At 40.0% G+C, this 18,159-nt stretch overlaps 1 protein-coding gene across 1 annotated transcript; it reads right to left on the bottom strand.

Moving 5' to 3' along the window:
* Positions 1-482: 482 nt before the first annotated feature.
* On the bottom strand, positions 483-2,463 carry LOC147894705 (protein LURP-one-related 10-like). Its single transcript, XM_087384604.1, has 3 exons — positions 2,024-2,463; positions 1,600-1,821; positions 483-1,267 (listed from the first exon to the last, which is right to left on the bottom strand). The coding sequence occupies exons 1-3, from the start codon at positions 2,336-2,338 to the stop codon at positions 1,064-1,066; spliced, it is 741 nt and encodes a 246-aa protein (XP_087240730.1). The 5' UTR covers positions 2,339-2,463; the 3' UTR covers positions 483-1,063.
* Between the last annotated feature and the right edge of the window lie 15,696 nt (positions 2,464-18,159).

Here is an 18,159-nt window from a genome sequence, read left to right as displayed (position 1 = left end):
CAAGATCACTATCACATTCCATTTGAAGAGAAATTACTAGCCATGAGATGTAGGCATTCCATGATGGAAACTCTAGTTTCTATTAAGTGACGATTTCCCTAGAAGATGTGCTCAAAACCGCTTGTGCAATTTATTTGCTTTCACAGTAATGCCCTTTGGGCTACAAAATCAATCTACTTGCTTCCCAAAGTTGATGAATAAAATTTGATCATTTTGTTCAGTTATATCCAAATGATTGGTCTATAGCGACTAGGGCTAACCATCTTGAGAAAGTAAAACTTGTGGGGTAATCTCAATCCCAACAAATGTCCAATTGCAACCACATATAGCCCATATGTACAATATATCCGCCACAAGTTTTATAAATGAAACAATGTTGATGAAAAGACATTTAAGATGGCACAATGATAGATAAGGAAAAACTGGAGAATTGTGATAAGCAAGACAAAATAGGCCTTGAACACAATTCTAGAAACAAATCTGAAACGCCTTATACAGCAGTCTCCCTTGGGAAAAGTCTCTTTCCTAGACTCACAAATCAAAATCAAAAGCAACCATATTGAGTTCCACAATGAGCTGTGCACTTGGGAAAGGATATATAATTTGTCAGTAAAACAACTTTCAAATGCACTACTACACAGTAAGCATCCATTGGACGAATGCAGGGGCAAGTGAGCAATTTGTGTCCTATTTATACAGAAAGAAAAACAAAGAGCAAGCTTTTAAACGGGGGTAACTTGTAAGGAAGGCAAACTCGTAAGCTTGAATTGCAAGAAGAGTGTGTGTGTGTGTGTGTGTGTGTGTGTGTAGGCGTGGGTGTACTGTGTCTTGCAGGCCAGGCTATCCATGCCTTTTTCTGTAACCCTTCCTAGCTATCCTTCCTATTTATCAGTCTGTACATGAGAGACCTCTAGAAGATGTGCTGTAGCCTTCCCATCAGCATCACGTTCTTGGCAATGACTCCAGAGTAGCCCTCTTTAAGCAGCTCTCATGTACATAACCACCTGAGGATCCTCTTTGTACAAATTTCCAAAGCCTGTTACTCTTGTGACATCCATTTCATCTATGTGCTCCTCCCAGTATCAGGAACTATGGCTCTGCCTGCAGCCCCTGTTGGAGCTACTGTGCTTTGGTCTTGCTCTCTGTGTATCTCGTCCATTATCACTACCAGTGTCACAATGAAGGCATAGTCTGTGCCTGGCTGTATAGCTATTATGAATGTGTCTTTGCCCAGCAGCACATTTGACTCTGTAAATTTCCTCTTGACCTGAATTAAACAAAGAAAGAAACCGAGTGACGTTGGGTCCGATACAATCATTCATCTTGCTGAGTCTTTTTCAAGTTTCCGAGACCCAAAATTCGATCAGTCTGCACATTGCAGGATGTGTTCGGAGAGGTTTCCTTCCAAAAAAGTGGTGCTACCATTGCGCATAGAAGAGACACTCAGGCAAGAAAAGATACGACCAATGCACATAGTCACACCTTGCTAGCATCGATCAGAGAAAAGAACATTGCTCATCTGTTTTACTTGGAAATCTAATTGCCATCACGCAGAGGGAAAGATTATGGAAAAGAACAAAGAGGAAGGCGCAATTCTACCTCTGCGATGATCTGAGATCCATGGAAGATTGTGCACTTCCTTTCGACATAATTGCCCTTTACTTTGAAGTGCGGCTTGCTGTCTTTCTTAGCGGAGGCCAAGAAAACATTCAGGGAAGTCTTTAGCTGGAAGTAAGCAGACCTTTTCACGCTGAAGAGCGCCTCGCCTGACTTTGGCTGGTCACCACGAAACGCATCCCATCTGTTGTAAAGACTCAGCAGCTGTTGGTGCACACAAAATCTCCATCAATTGTAGTGGAAAGAAAGCAAGGCAAACATTGAAAACTTCTGCCGCAGAAACATTTCCTTCTCTGTGCGGAAGAAATCAACGAGTCCCCCAAAAATAGACGTCACTCGAATGAGGTAGGTCTACTGGCTACATTCATCCGCTATCTGATTTCAAGAGAAAGAGACCAATGGGCACCTTCCGGTGAGCGCAGAGAAGAGGTACGCCAGTGGCGTTGAGAAGAACGCGCTTGCCGCGGATGGTGTCGCTGCGACCGCAGGCCATAAAAAGGAGGTTGCCGCTGGGATCGGTGATGGAGAAATCGCCAACGCTGACAGGGGAGGCGCTCTTCTTGGCGACGGTCAATTCGATGGGGAAGGGGAGGGCGAATTGGGAGCCAACGACGGGGGAGACAGAGAATTCGGGGGAGGAGATCTCCTGGATTTCATCGTCATCGTCATCGGAGGGGGGGAAGGCTTTCATAGGGGGAAGAGGGAAGGGAGTGTGCGACATGGGAGCTTGTGGGGGGAAGAAGGGGAGAGGTAGAAGAAGGGCTATGCAGGCCGGTTCGCCATAGCTGCTCTGGCGATGGAGCTCTGATGAAGAGATGCTGATGATGAAGAAGAGAAATGAGCTTGAATAAAAAGCAAAGGCACTTGCTTTGAAGTTTGGGTTAACAGTAATAGAAACTAAAGGCATATCCTCTATCAAGCACATGCCTCTTCCTAGCTGGATCTTGATTCACCATGTCTTTGCCTGGCTCCACCAAGCCCAGAGTGAGGCTTTTCCCCATTGGTTTGCAATCAACTCACGGCCACCACTTTGGGTTCAATGCTTTCATGGATGTGCTTGGTTAATATGTGGTTGGGTGATCAGCGACCGAGCGGCCTGGATCATGGCTTCACGCTCTGAGGAAAATGCAAGCATTCCGTCGAGCTGGGACGAGTTGGGAATCGAGCTGGGAAGTGTGGCCGAGTGATCAATGAGTGGCCGAGAGGCTATAAGCTGATTTTCGGCCACCTCCGGGCATTTCTTGGGCATCGAGGTTCCAGGGCGGTGACTCACCGATTGTCAAAAGTTCTTTCTTGCCCAGTTGTGTGACTGGCTCATTAGATTAATGAATGCTTTGTGTGTCATTTGAAGATAGTCTTATGGACTTTTTTCTTGTTGTGAATATATGTGTCGTGCTGTCAGGTTTTTTTTTCCCAACAGTGCCATTATCAAATAAAAATCTATGAAATAATTGACTTTAATCCAACGCTATAGATTTCCTCCCAACCCCCCACCCCCCCAGTACTTGAACTACTCATTCTTGTTATGCAGAGATCGACATTCTGGACCCTCTCATCATCCTAAGGCTCAAGTCATTCCCACCCTTTGCAGCTCCCCCAAATGCCACATTCATTTGCACTACCTCACTAAAAGATATGCTTTCCAAATCCCCTAGATTTTGGAGACCCTTGCAATAATCTCCCCAATTTCCTCAATAGCCAAAAGGTAGTAGTACCTATGAGCATTCATGCCCTTATGTCTACGAACAATCGTGCCCTTTTGTTTCTTCCAGGCACTCCCCTGATAAATACATCCAAGTTTTCATAAGACACACCTCAAAATTTCCGTGTCTCATGAAATCAGAGCACCTTTCATTGTACACGCCAAGCCCTAAACAAAAATTTAGTTAGTTTTCAAGTGACTTATCCGGCCCAACTTGAGTTTCACTTGTAAAACTAGACACATGCCAACCCTACCGAAAATTCTAGAGTTTTTCATGACGCCCGTGCCACATCCCCTTGGCATCTACGCATATTTGAGCATTGATCCACCTCCCATCTCTGGCCCAACAAAGAAATTTTGTCTACACTTGGTGAATAATTTATATTGGTCACCTTAAAGTCGCACCCACACTTAATAAGTGTACCCAATAGCTAGAACATGGTCAATTACGCCTCCATCTCTTTCGACAATGAAGTTCATATATCAAAACTTGGATCTCCAAAGATATCTCCATACACTCTCTTTCTTTCAATTTGAAGAATAATAGAAGAAAGGCAAGTCAAACAATCCCCATCTACATCAATTTATGTTAGATGTAACTCGTCCCCATGCTCACCCCACCCTTACGGCGACATCCCTATGTATGTCAATGCCCCATCAAAGAAGACCTCTAAAAAATATGTCACAATCTCTATCATCACTATTGCAAGGGCCACTGTTGCCAGCGCACACCTTCCAATGCATTAAATTTTAAAATTCATGAAAGTCTTTATAGGGTATTTTTGATGTGCTTAAAAGGCCTTAAATTCGTTGCTTGCAATGTATAGTTCTTTAGAGCGATGTACACTATTATTATGCCCATTCAAGACACTGACACCTCATTTCACTTTTCCTTCACTTATGAAGATTTCACTTTTCTCACATTATTACATCACGTTCCAAAAATAAAAAAGAAAGAGAGAATGGATGATCATGCGCACTAGCATTAGAAAAGAAAGCAACAGGTTATAGAAGGTTGATGGAAGCCACAAAATGATCCATGTTCTTTTAAAGCATACCAAATCATAGTAAATTACATCATTTTTCAAATATTTTATAATGGAAAGAGCTAACAAAGTTTCAAATTTATTGTGATAAGACTACTTCGTGGTTACCTCCTTTCAAGGTAGTGTTCGTAAACTTCTATTTGGAACGACGTATCTTGCAGAGGGATGGAGGCTCTGGCAAACTTTTGGGTGACAATCATGATGATCCAACTCTATCCTCTAGTTGCCTGTTACAAATTTGAATCAAAGAGACATATAGTGATGGGGCTAACTTTACGCAATTAGCAATTTAAAAGTATACCTAATTGACTAGATGGACTTCACTTAAAGAATTTCATGTATGAATGAATTTCCCATTAAAAGGGTAGATAAAAGAGTAGCATTTGCTTCATATAATTTATGCATGTTGATTTCTATATTACACTTGTGTGACGCTATCCAAAACACTATGCAATCATTTATATTTTTGCTTGTGTGATAAGAAGCTAATATATAGTCAACTATTAAGGTGATATGCAAATCAACTCATATCATACTTCTATGTACTTTTCAATAATACTTCTAGTTTCTTTTCTAAAAAAAGGAGATATATATATTAACAAAAATGGGGGGGTTCAATCCCAGACCTCAAGACCCAGTACAAAACTAGTTGATGCAATCCTTTGATGTATATTGCAATGGAAGTACAATCAATGCTATGTATCAATGCTATTTCTCTACTAATAAGTACTTGAGCATGTGGTGAAGAGCTTCATGGTAATTTTAGTATTTCTACCTTTGCATCCTATTAGTGCACATGGATTTCAATCCTCTTAAAGATCCGGCACATGTTTATTACTGTAGCATATATTCAAGGGATTTGATTATAAGGAATTCATATGGAACGAAAATCTCTCAAGCATGCATTGTGTAGAAGAGATTAGCTCCTCATGTCTTAATATGCACACCTACAAGGATCAACATAAATTAATTCCTTGTTAAATTATTCCATAAACCATTGTACATGCATTCCTTTGTTAAATAATCCCTTTCATGGAATCAAGGCATAGCAACCAAGAACTTATGAACCCGATCAAATATGAGTTCCTATGGAAGGTTTATGTTTAAAAGCTCTTATTAAGTGTTCTCTTCATATGATTTGACCTTTTAAAATCTTGTTATGTAAAAATGATTTTGCACAACTGCATAAAAGCAGAGCTTGGATAAGTCCTAGCAAGCATCACTTTTATTGAAGAGGGGAGTCTGTATACCTGCCACCATCCAATAAGATAACCATGGTGAGAACCAGTTAACCTTAGTTGGGCTAAGGATGAGAACGGAGGGTCGCTAATGCACAACAAAGTGCTAGATATTCTGCTTTTCCTGCTATCCCGCTACCATCAGCCAAAATTTTAGTGAAGTTCTGAGATCCCGCAACCCTGCAGCAGGCCTTTAACCATCCACAAAGTCTCTTCCAAGGTTCTCTACCAAAAAGACACATGGCAACAGATGGAGAAGACACGTGGCAAGATAAGATGTAGCTATGGTTAAATTTAACTCAGCTTGGTCAATGGTTAAGTAAACCCAAGTCTGGTCAACTCAACCCACACTAACCCATGGTTAGATTTAAGTTCAGGGTTAGTTAAGTGCCACCTAAGCACATAGCCGCTGCCAAGCACAATTTGTATTCTGCATATGAACTCTTGTGCCACATCATCAAGGCCCCCTCTTCTTCACAGAAACTTTGACAAGCCGTAACTTGCAATCCATGAAGAATTTGCACACACTCCAAAAAGGAAAAGTGATAATCTTTTTGAGCTCTACGCGCTATTAGATCAGAATCATTGTTAGCAATTAGAGACTGCCATTGAAGCAAAATAAAACTCATGGTAAGACCTTTGCAACAAATGACAAATCAAAGCATGAGTGCACACATCATTGTCATAAGCATGCCAAAACTGCAAGTGCTGAGATTACCATAGCACGAAGCATGGCATCCACACATAAAGCATCAAGGCACATGGAAGAACAAAGCATCATGCATGAAGCGACACAAGGAAGAAGATTACAGATTGCAGAACCAGCAGGTCAACTACATGGAGCATCATCAAGCCATGAGCAGAATGACAGTCACAAAATGTATTGAGAAGCAACAAAAACCTTGCCAACCTTGCCTATATTTTGTAAATCAAACTGGACCACCTGAGAGTAGCCATGTAGGCACCCAGGGGAGGATTTGATCTTGTAACTCACATCTGACCACCTTGCAATAGCCAAAGGATCATGGCACCAAGGGGGGGTGTTGAGAGTTTTGGTGCCACGAGCACATGTAGAGCAAAGGTATGAGTAAAGGGTAAGTTTCCACATGGCATGGAGGAGATATCCCACACATGAGCAAGCATATGGATGTAAGTACCCTCACTTATGATACCCTCACTTATGAAAGGGAGGTTCATTTGAAGTAATATCAATCAAGCACTTTGCACTATCTCAAGATTCTCTTTATGAGTCCAAGCTAATCTATCTTGGAACCTAATTGACTTGAGGTACATGTCATGAGCACTCTCTTCATCATGTCTCCACATAGGTTCCATCCACCTTAGAGTGCTCCATAGATCCTGAGGCATGCATGTTTTGTCATCCTTATCAACTTATGAAGCATCAAGTTGGACATCATGGAAGTTGCTACAAGTTAGAAGAACATTGCAAAAAGACTATACATCAACTCAAAGCAAAATTTGACCATGTCACTCCTTCTTAGCTGTAAAGTTATACGCATATGTACATTCTCCTAAGGTATTAGTTACCTCCAAAGGAGCTTCTATCCTAAGCTCTACAAAGTATATTTTGAGAAAATTAAGGTCCTTCTAAGAGAGATCTAGGCAAATTCTCCATAACGGCTTGGGATCACGAAAAGTGCAAAAATGCTCCAACAAAGTATTTTCTTGACAAAGGTAAAACACATAGCTAAACTTGAAGAATCTTTTCAAAGCGGGAATTTGAATCCACAAAGTGAACAAATGACAAATTGGGAGGTGCTTTAGAACAAGGCAATTAAAGGGATGCAAATTGATTATAAATCTTCTACTCTAGTCCAAACTCCATCCAATCAAAAGTGAGATAAGTAATTTCTTTTGCGCTTGTTTTATCTCATACACTTAGCATCATTCTACTTGAAGCACGTAAGCACCTCCCATTTGATCATATTTTTATACTTAACTATCCTTAATTGCCTTCACCCCACTTTATTTATACTTATTGCATCATCAAGGGAGATAAACCACGTCCATCCAAGCTGCAAGAGCAATTAGATACACTTCAAGAACAATTGATGCATGAGTGTGAGCATAGAGAGGGATTGGAAAATAAAGTTAACGGTAAGAAAAGAAAAAGCACTCATCAATGATGAAAGATAAGCGTATCTTTAGGACAATGAAAGAAACACTTAAAGCATAGAGTTTGAGGGGAGGAAATAAAGTAATTAGGAAAGCTTTCACATTCTAGAATTTCAATGGGAAGAAAGATGCACACACTATTCTATCATGGATTATTCAGCTCTACTAGATAGGCAAGAGATATACTCATGCGAAAATGGAAATACAAGACATATATGTAGACATAGAGAACTCAAGAGGAAAACCCGTCTCTATTGCGTAAACATCTGTGATGAATTAATGAGTTAATGAATGCCCGAAAACTCCAAGTTGCATGAATAGAAGAGTCTAGCTGACAAATGTCATACCCGTTTGAGCAGTTGTCCCTACTTGCACCTCTTGAAATCCCCATTGGGATCCCTGAGATTGTTAATGTCTTAACAAAAACTTCTATCGCCTTATTACAACCTCAAGGTTTTTTGCAATCTCCCAAAAACATCAAGTAGCTGCAAAGAATGTAATAGTCCTAGAAGACCAAATTTTGACTTTTTGATATCATGTAGACATGGAGGGCATAGAGTTCACAGATAGGCTCAGATATAAGTTTGTTAAAAAATACAAAGAAAAGACACTTATATTAAGCTCAACCCTAGATAATACGTAATTTAATAATGATATTTAAATACATGCACATTTGAATTAACTTGATCATGCTTTCTTTTGCATAGTTCTATATTTTCCAATTCCTTAAAATTTTAATTGGTATATTTGATTTTGTTGTTTCCTTGAATTTAATAAGTAACTTATGATTACTAGGATGTTGTGATTGAATCAAATTTGGACCTTGCCTATGAGTATAAGATTAGTAACTTATGATTATTGATGTGTTTTGATTAAAGTCAATTGGGACCTTACCTATAAGTCTAAGCTTAATTTTTCTTCATTTTATTTAGAGAATAGTAATTATGTCTCTTTAAAGGTGTGGGATGGGGAAATGGTGGGGGGACGATTAGGATGGGGTTATTTTATTTCAATTCACTCTAGCAAGTGTAGGCATCTTGTTTGAAATTTAAAAGGCATTCACTAGCAAGAGTAGGAAAATTTTAGAAATCGTTAATATGGAAGACCATACGAACTTGCAATACACATCAAAAAAATTCTTATTTTTTTTCTTACTTTATAAATTTGATGGACTATAACACTTTTACACAATATAAAAAAGTCAATCAAAGCCATTTGGAAAGTAGACCTTAAAGCATTGCTATTTCTCGAGCTATTTACTCTCATAAACTACTATCACTTTATTCTCACCCGCAAGGACCATCCTAACATCATAGTGCTTTAGTTCCTTCCTTCATTAGTATCTTTCTTGATCTTTAACTTCGGTCACATTCTAGTATTTATAGTCACCTCATTAATGTTTCAAATTCAACGGGGCATTTTTAGAAGTATCTCTAAGAAGTATGCTTCTAGTATATGTACATATGAAAGGGAACTTAATTCTAACAAAAACTAATGTTTTCTTAATTATTAAGGTAACAAGGGTTTTAAATACTAAGTTTGTCTAAGATATTTTAGTACCTTCACCTTTAAAACTAGAATAAGAGAACATGTATTGTCCTATTCTTTATTTTTTATCATTCTCCAACTACTTTTGCAATATTACAGATTTTGCTCTTACTAGTCTCTCTGGAACAAAAAACCTCTCTCAATCTCTCTCACATGAATCCTCACAAAGAAAATACTCAAGGGACTCTCTTTCTCTCATAGAATAAGGAACACTTAAGCTCACAATGAATCTCTCATGAAATGGATGGATGGAAATTTTCTCTCTCTAGGGACGAAAATTTGTTCTCAATCTAAAACTAAAACTAACCTAGGAGAACTCATGAGTTCCTAAGGCATGCCTTCAACTAATCTAGGGGACTAAACCTACGCTCTAATACCATGACAAAACATGCGTGCCTCAGGATCTATGGAGCACTCTAAGGTGGATGGAACCTATGTGGAGACATGATGAAGAGAGTGCTCATGACATGTACCTCAAGTCAATTAGGTTCCAAGATAGATTAGCTTGGACTCATAAAGAGAATCTTGAGATAGTGCAAAGTGCTCGATTGATATTACTTCAAATGAACCTCCCTTTTATATGTGAGGGGACTTACATCCATATGCTTGCTCACATGTGGGATATCTCCTCCATGCCATGTGGTAGCTTATCCTTTACTCATACCTTTGCTCTACATGTGCTCATGGCACCACAACTCTCAACAAAGGATGCAAGAGCAGAGGTCTAGTTGAAGACAATGCAGAGAACCTAGTAATAGAAGGGGGAATCAGTCATCCATCTGGCACAAAATAATGGGGAATAGATAGTCAAGAGTAAAAGAGTTGTCGATAGCTATAGGAGGGGCGAATAGATAGCTAGCTATTGAGAAAATGAGATTCTCTAATAAGCTCATGATATGATCTTGGTTCCAATCGTTGGGTGATTCATCAATTCTAGGTGGATCATTACAGGTGATTTGTAGTGCGTAGACTTCCAAACCCACCTCACATAGGCTGAGTTTGATGTGGATTTAATTTCTTTTGCTCTTTTTCTTAAATTTTTGCACTTTGTGAGATTGGAAGCATGATCTTCCCCACACAAAACTATTGCACAAACTGGAGATGGCGCATGGTGGTAGAACAATGCAAAAGCTTATAGGGATTGTCTATTGCTACGCATCTCACACAACCCTAATTTAATGTGCAACTATTTTTTGGACGTTTTGATATCTAATGCTATTGTGTGATGCTTCATAAATTTTTGCACTGTGATTAATGGAAGCTAGAACTTCCCCACACAAAACTATTGTACAAACTAGAGATGGCTCATCATGGTAGGACAATGCAAAAGCTTATAGGGATTGTCTATTGCTACCCATCTCACACAACCCTAATTTAACGTGCAACTGTTTTTTGGATGTTTTGATATCTAATTCTACTGTGTGATGCTTCATAAATTTTCTCTTGGACCACCCCTTTACTATCATAACTTTTGAAGCTATAAGTCCTTCTTCAACCTTGTTCTTTTTTCCCTTTTCCTCTTCCAAAGTACCTCTTGTACTTCCTAGCGCTCTCTCTTAGAAATTTTGCACGAGGGAGCTCAATACTTTTATTCCTCTTTCCAAAAAGCCTAGAATGAATCCTTCTCTAACACCACTAAAACTAAAAAGGTAATTCTCTAATATGCACAAAGAACCACTTGATAAATTGAAGAGATAACCAAAGCACAAAGAGACAATGACAACCAACTAGGTATAGTCTCCCCCCCTAGATGAGTGTCTCATGCTTCCTCATCTAGAGTATTTATAATATTTCCATTAAAGCCTAAGGAGACAAAATTATATATCTCTCTCTTCCATAATAAGGGATGCTTCCTACATAGCCTCTTTGGGCTTTATTAATCCAAAAATATCAACGAAATACAAAATTGTCCCATGGCCATATAGCATGTGTGGTGTAACACCTCAACTAGTACCCTCGCACTAATTCCGATCCTCATCATTAGTTCCATCAGCTGTACTCAAGACGCCAATCAATTACATTATTTGTTAACAACCAATTGAGTAAATCACCTAATCAATCAATCCCAATGTAATTGTGCTCATAAGTACAATAATATAACATAGCACCAATAACACTAATGACATTAGTATTAACATGGAATCACCCACAAAACCAACCATCTAGCATGAAAAAACATAGGTTAGTTAATCATCCCCAACTAAAGCATGGAATGTATCCACTAGAACTCTGCCACATCTAGTGTAGTTCTATGATATAATTTTCCACAGTCAACACAACTAAAATTAAAATTAAATAATATCCAAAGTAAGAAATATCTAAAATACAATTTTGTAACAAAATTCTAGCTGAATAGTTAGGCCAATTACAACTAGTCACACATAGCACCTTCCTAGGTGGTATGCAATGGCCATCAACCTTGATTTTAGGCTTGGTCTTCTTGGTACATTGGAGGTTGAAGTCATCATATGTGGTATTTGATATGGCAATGTAGGCAACCCCTCCATCAACACATGTCCTTGACTCAAATTCCATTAATTTTGGCATCCATCATGTGGGCATAGCCATCAACCATAAGACTTCCCATCATACAAATGGTATGAATGCCATCAATTGAGGCGAGCAAATTGAAACTTGACATCTTTTATATTTTTCAAGATGGAATACTCATTCTCACCTAAATTGACTTTAAGATCGGTGGGATGATTTTATCCTTCTAGAAATTTGAGGATGCCTTGCAACTTTGTTGTAGTCATGGAAACATCTTCTCTTTGGAGATAGACTTTGTCTTATAGGTATTTTTCATTATTTTGGGGCATCCAAATATTTTGGATGCAAAAATTTCATCCTTCCATATTCCTTTACAAAAAATACTTCTAGCTCAACATTTAGGTCTTATGATCAAGGTTTTTGCTTGATCCATTCTTGTCAAAAATGCCTCTAATTGCCAAATTTTTAGCAAGTGACATTGCCTGTTTCTCTAAGAGAAGGATGCAATGATGTAGCCTCATCTTGCACTATAGTTAATCAAAATTTTAATTTATAATAATGTGCAACTAGGATTGCAATTTGTTGCTTAAGAGGTGATTGTGTAGGTGTAAGAGTAGGGACAAGAATTTCTACTAGAGTGACCACTATAGGTTGAGGCTACATAAGGACTCTAAGAAATAATGGTACCATCTAGATAGGATGCCATGGTGATAAATAAAAAGCCACATCAATTGATTGACTAGATGCCATCATGTTGTGATTACATCTTTCAATGGACTCATTCTCTTTTTTTCTAGGAATCTATGAAAAATGACTAAGAAATATTTTGAACATGTAGAATACCTTGCTCATCATGCTCAAGACATTTTGCTTGGAGTATACCTTCTACAAATAAAATTGAGTTAAATTCATTAGAGATGCTTCAATTGTACTTGAGAAATGGTATGATTATATTTCAAAATCAATGAAAATAATTGAAGTAAATTGACTTATGAACTCATTAAGAATTGTAAAACATGTGAAAGCTATGAAATAGTGATAGAATGATGATTAAGATGAATAGCACAATATGGTGATCGATGATCAAGATCTTTGTCTACTCTTTAATATGAGAAAGGATACTAGAATCACAAAAAATTTGGCAAAGCCCCTCATTAAAAAGGTTTTTGTAAGTGGTTCATCTACATACTTAATGCAATTCTTAGGGTAGATGATCCTGGTGCTCCATCAAGCTCACAAAGTAGGAAGGTGTATTAACGAATGATGATCCTTTCATTATCGACCATGTGCCTTTTATCAAGCTCCTTTGAATCAACTACAAAATAGCTACTCTTATTAGTATTTCTTTCCTTAACATCTTGATTGATTGATCGCAATAAAATTTTGGCATTTGATTGTCCAACATGCCATCAGATTGATCATTTGATTGATCAATGTGGCTTCTTATCATTGTGCCAACTAATTGACATAGCCCCTCATTTTTTGTTCTTGCAATTTGATTGACTGATCAATGTTTCTTTTGATCAATGTGTATTCCAATCAAAATATGCCTTTTGATTGATCAATGTGGCATCAAATCAGTCAATGGCATCCAATTGTCCACACCCAACACGATAGTCACAATCTAGCTTTTGAGCGTCAATGCCTATCTAATTGATCCATATAGTATGTACAATATAGTATCTGCAACATAGCAAGAGTAGATACATGCAAAAAAAAAGCCATGCATTCAGGGTGTTGAAGACAATTCTTGCATAGAAGCATGCCATTGTTATGAGAACGTCGTGTGAAGAGCATATTTAAAAAGTACTTATGAAATGTAGAGAGCATCATCTGTGAACTCACCCCCTCTGCCAGTTTGAAAGGCCTTCACAACCTTCCCTGATTCCTTATCTACCTTGGCCTTCCATTCTTTTAATTTGTCAAAATCTTGTGACTTCTTGGCTAGGCAGTACACCCAGGTCATCCTGTTGTAGTCATATATGAATGTAAGAGAATATATGGACCCTACAAATGAATTAGTTGACATGAGACCACAAATATCGGAATGAACCAACTCCAGTGGCCTTGTGGCCCTCGATGAGGCCTCCTGTGAGAATCCCTCCTATGGGAATCCCTCGATGAGGCCTCCTGTGGGAATCCCTCCTTGTGTTGCTTGCCCTTCAAGCAAGCCTGGCAAACACCATCTGGAAGATTGCCCAAATTCATGCCGTGATAGGTTTAGGGAATTCTAGGCTCCTCGTGACATCCTAGACACTTTTGTCTTCTGCACCACGGTGAAATTCCTCCAGGATTTGACAAAATTCAAAAGTAATATTGAAATGAACAATAAATTCAGTCATAAACATGGAGAATTCACACCGTCTATGCCAAGCAACGAAAGAAATCTTCTATGGGAGTATGCCAGCTAGTGTGATAGTGTAAAAAATGTGGACATATTTTATTAAAAAAGACCTCGCCTTGGGCCTCAGATACAAGAATGTGCCTTCAAGGGCAGGGGGTAGTTTAAGTCTAAGGGTGGGCTCTAGGAGATTCTAGGGCTTCAAGCTTGGGTCCATCTGAAATTGCTTTGCCAGAGCCATGTCCTTGTTCATGATTGTGACACGCTTTACGTGGATGGCACACAAGTTGGTGTCCTCAAACAAAGAGGTGGTGAGTTGCTCTACAGCCTCCTAGAGCACCCCCATAGCTCCTGTGTTGAAGCACACATTGTCCTTGTATCCTTGTGCTATCTCTCATACCACACATTGGAAGCGAGAACAAAAGATCAGGGTGTCAGTGCTCTTCTACACCTATCTGATCTCCCTTAGGGCCCTCGCCCTGGATTTGCTTTGTATGGCTACCTAACTCTTGGTGGAGGCTACGCAGGTACTCAAACATGGCTCCATGGTCTCTTGTCTACTTTGAACTTCTTGTGATGCTCTTCTTTGCATTGATCCTCCTTCAAATCCTCCTCTCGTGGATGACTTGAGCTTGTAAATTTTTTGAAGTCCTTGTGATGGGGCTTCCTCGTTTGCTTTATCCTAACCCCCTGTGGTTGCACGGGCATAGGAACAACGTCCATGATGGGATCTATCACCAAGATAGAGATGATGGTACTCTTTCTTACGGTTTGTTGAATCCTCTCCAGAAGCTTCTCGATATCGGGGAGGTTCTAAAAAACATTTGCACATTTGGGGGAGTCCTCTCATGGGATGCCTCCTAGGAGTTTGGGGTTGGCTGATAGGATTTTGGGGAGGGCTCACGGAGTTGTTGGAGGGAACATGCTCTTGGGACTTGGGAGGACTCATGGGGAGGGGAAGGCTCATGCGGGGAGAAGGCTCATGGGGAGGGGAAGGCTCGTGCAGAGGAGAAAGCTCATGCGGAGGAGAAGGCTCATGCGGAGGAGAAGGCTCATGATACTTGGAAGAGGGCTCACGAGACTTGGGAGAGAGCTCATGAGACTTGGGGGAGGGCTCACAGGACCTAGGGGAAGGATCACGGGACTTGGGGGAGGGATCATGAGACCTAGGGGAAGGATCATGCTCTTGGGAGTTGGGGAAGGGCTCATAAGAGCCGGGGGAGGGCTCATGAGAGTTGGGGGAGGGCTCATGAGAGTTGGGGGAGGGCTCACGAGAGTTGGGGGAGGTGCCACGCAACCCAAAGAGGTTTGTGTGTGTAGATGCCATGGAGGTGGTGGAGCTGAAGGAGGAAGGGTGGAGGTGGCGTCCTATGGGTCTGGAAGTGCTCTTCACTTGTGCCATTGAATAATGAGAGTTAGGGTTTTTGAAAACTTTTTATATAGGCCCATTGTCTTTTTACATCCCTTTTAATTATGTTTAGGTTTTCACCCTACCCTAACCCCTCCACCCCCCCTCCTCGTCACCCTCCCCCCTCTCCACCTCTCCCCCTCCCATTGTCGCCCCCTCCCCCACGTCTCCCCCTCCATCCCCCCACCCTTGCCACCACTCCGCCACCCCCCCTGCCCCATGTCCCTCCCTTCTCTTCCCCCTCCCTCACTCTATCCCCACCTTCCCCAACCTCCTTACCTCACACAGACCCTAGACTCTAAGAGGGAGTACACAAATTGTGGTAAAAATAAGCAAGATATTCATTTCATAATTGTATTATACAATTACACCATAGCTTTTGTTGCTGGTTGGACCCATCTACTCCCTTCTCTCACTCTAGCTTGCAACCAACGTGCAACTCCTTGACTCCCTATGGATGCTTTCCAAGCACTATGCCTTCTATTCTTTGATACAATTTGAACTGCTTTTGCAAGTTATGATGCCTTTGCATTTTCAGACTTCAAAGTCCTATCTAGTAAACATCTAAAAAACCAATCGAACATCTCATGCAATGCATTGCTACGAGTGACACCACCACCATGCCTTGAGTTTGTAGAAGTATGTGGGATAGAATAGATGCATCATGGCACAAAGAGAGAGAGCTCAAGTGAGACAAAATCCATTGTATTAGAATGAAGAAACATCCTCCATTATATAGAGTGAGAGGTAGGTGTAGACACCTCCCCTATATCAGTGGCAATCAGCCCCTACATCAGTGGGACTAGCTAAATCAAAGGAACCTCCCATGTGGGGGCCTTTGTGCTTACATCATCACTAAGGTCACAGACTAGGCACCTCATAGCACTAGATGTGCTTCTACTACACACACGCACACACACACACACACACACACACACACACACACATGTGACTCCCCTAGATGCACATATGCACCTTAGAGCAAGCCCTTGATTGCACTTATCCCAACATACCCCCCCTCAAGGGTTTGCCTCTTGCTATGTTAAGGATACATCTAGTCACTTAGTTTCTCATGCCATCTCATGGTGGTCACACATGCCATCTCATGGTGGTCAAGGATAAATCTATGGCTAGGATCTCATGCTAGCAAAGGTGCCCAAGGGCCAAGGTTTACAAAAATGGGATAGACCAAACATACATATCACAAGGCCTACATCATATGGTGACTAGAGGTGATTTACAAAAGACAAAACACATAGCATTCTTTTTGGAGTACTACTCCAGGTGGAGAACCTCAAAATTTGACCAAGTGATGATAAACAAAAATTCAAAGACAAATTGCTCAAAAGGCAAAGTCCTTGTCTTCTACCACAAAGTTTGATGCTTCATTTGTTGATGGAGTTCTCTCTTCAACCGAATTTGTCATACTCCTCTTTTTCTCATTGCAAAACTTCTCTGAGTGATTGTTCTTGCCACAATAAGAGCAAGGGTTTATTTTATAACATCCTTCTCAAGATGATTGTTTTTCCCACAATGTGTGCATGCCTTGAATCTGCTCTTTGAAAACTTCATTGCAAGTGCTTCTGTGTGTACTTTGCCCATTCTTGAAGTGTTCTTTCTTTCCTCTTCTTGTAAGGCAATGATGATGCCCTCTAGTGTGGGTTGAGGAAGATTCTTTAAAGTAGTAACAACATAGTCAAAGTCTTGAGGCATACTCTTCAAGAGCATAGCCATAGCATCATCTTCAGTGACAGGAAAGTTAATTGAGGCTAGTTGTGTCATAAGACTCCTCATAGTATTAACATGAGCAGCAACATTGTCTCCCTCCATTTTAAGTTCAAAGAACTTAATTTTCAAATTTAATTTGGAAGTATGAGAGCTAGCACCAAATAATATGTCTAACTTATGCCATGCTTCAAAAGGGGATTCCAAATCTGAGATGTGATGTACATAATCATCTCCCAAACCTAATGCAATTATTGCATAAGCTTTCTCTATCCTTTTTTGCATCTGCAGGTGTAGAAGTAGAGTCAGTGGCCTTCCCTTTACCTTTGGTGGTAGTTGATTCACCTTGGATTGAGTTCTTGCCTTAACTAAGTCCCATAAATTTTCTTTCATAAGCATAAACTTTATCTTTATTTACCAAGTATGAAAGCCTTGGCCATTGAACTTGCCAATTTTGTAGGTAGCCATGAGAGGGTCTTCCTTTTTCAAGCAGTGTCTACTCTCTTTCAAAATGACTAATCTTGTTAAACAAAGAAATCTCCCTCACCATACAAATGTAGATTGCTAGAGATAAACTCAAAAAATCCTAGTTGTTTAGCATAAGCATACCCAGTTGGCTTCTCCCAAAGTTTCTTGGCTGGGGTCTTCTTTACCTTGAACTTTGTCCTTCTTGTAGACTTCTTCAAGTGCTTAGCATTGGAAGAACCTTCAGAGCTTGAAATCTTGACAAGAGATTAGTCCCAACTGAACTTAAATTTGAAATTTTATTCTTTGATGTGTACCTTAGCATCACTTCATTCCTCAAACATTTACTCTAGCATCAAGTTTTCAAAACTGTCAAAAATGCTTTGTAGAGTACTAGCTCAACTTGGAGGGCGGAATTCACACAACTGGAGAAGAGTTTGAAA

Source organism: Dipteris shenzhenensis, chromosome 14, assembly GCF_047967505.1.
Source record: "Dipteris shenzhenensis isolate YYH24624 ecotype China chromosome 14, Dip_SZ_1.0, whole genome shotgun sequence".
In the NCBI taxonomy this organism is placed as follows: Eukaryota; Viridiplantae; Streptophyta; class Polypodiopsida; order Gleicheniales; family Dipteridaceae; genus Dipteris; species Dipteris shenzhenensis.
This window is presented reverse-complemented; position numbering and strand designations above follow the sequence as displayed.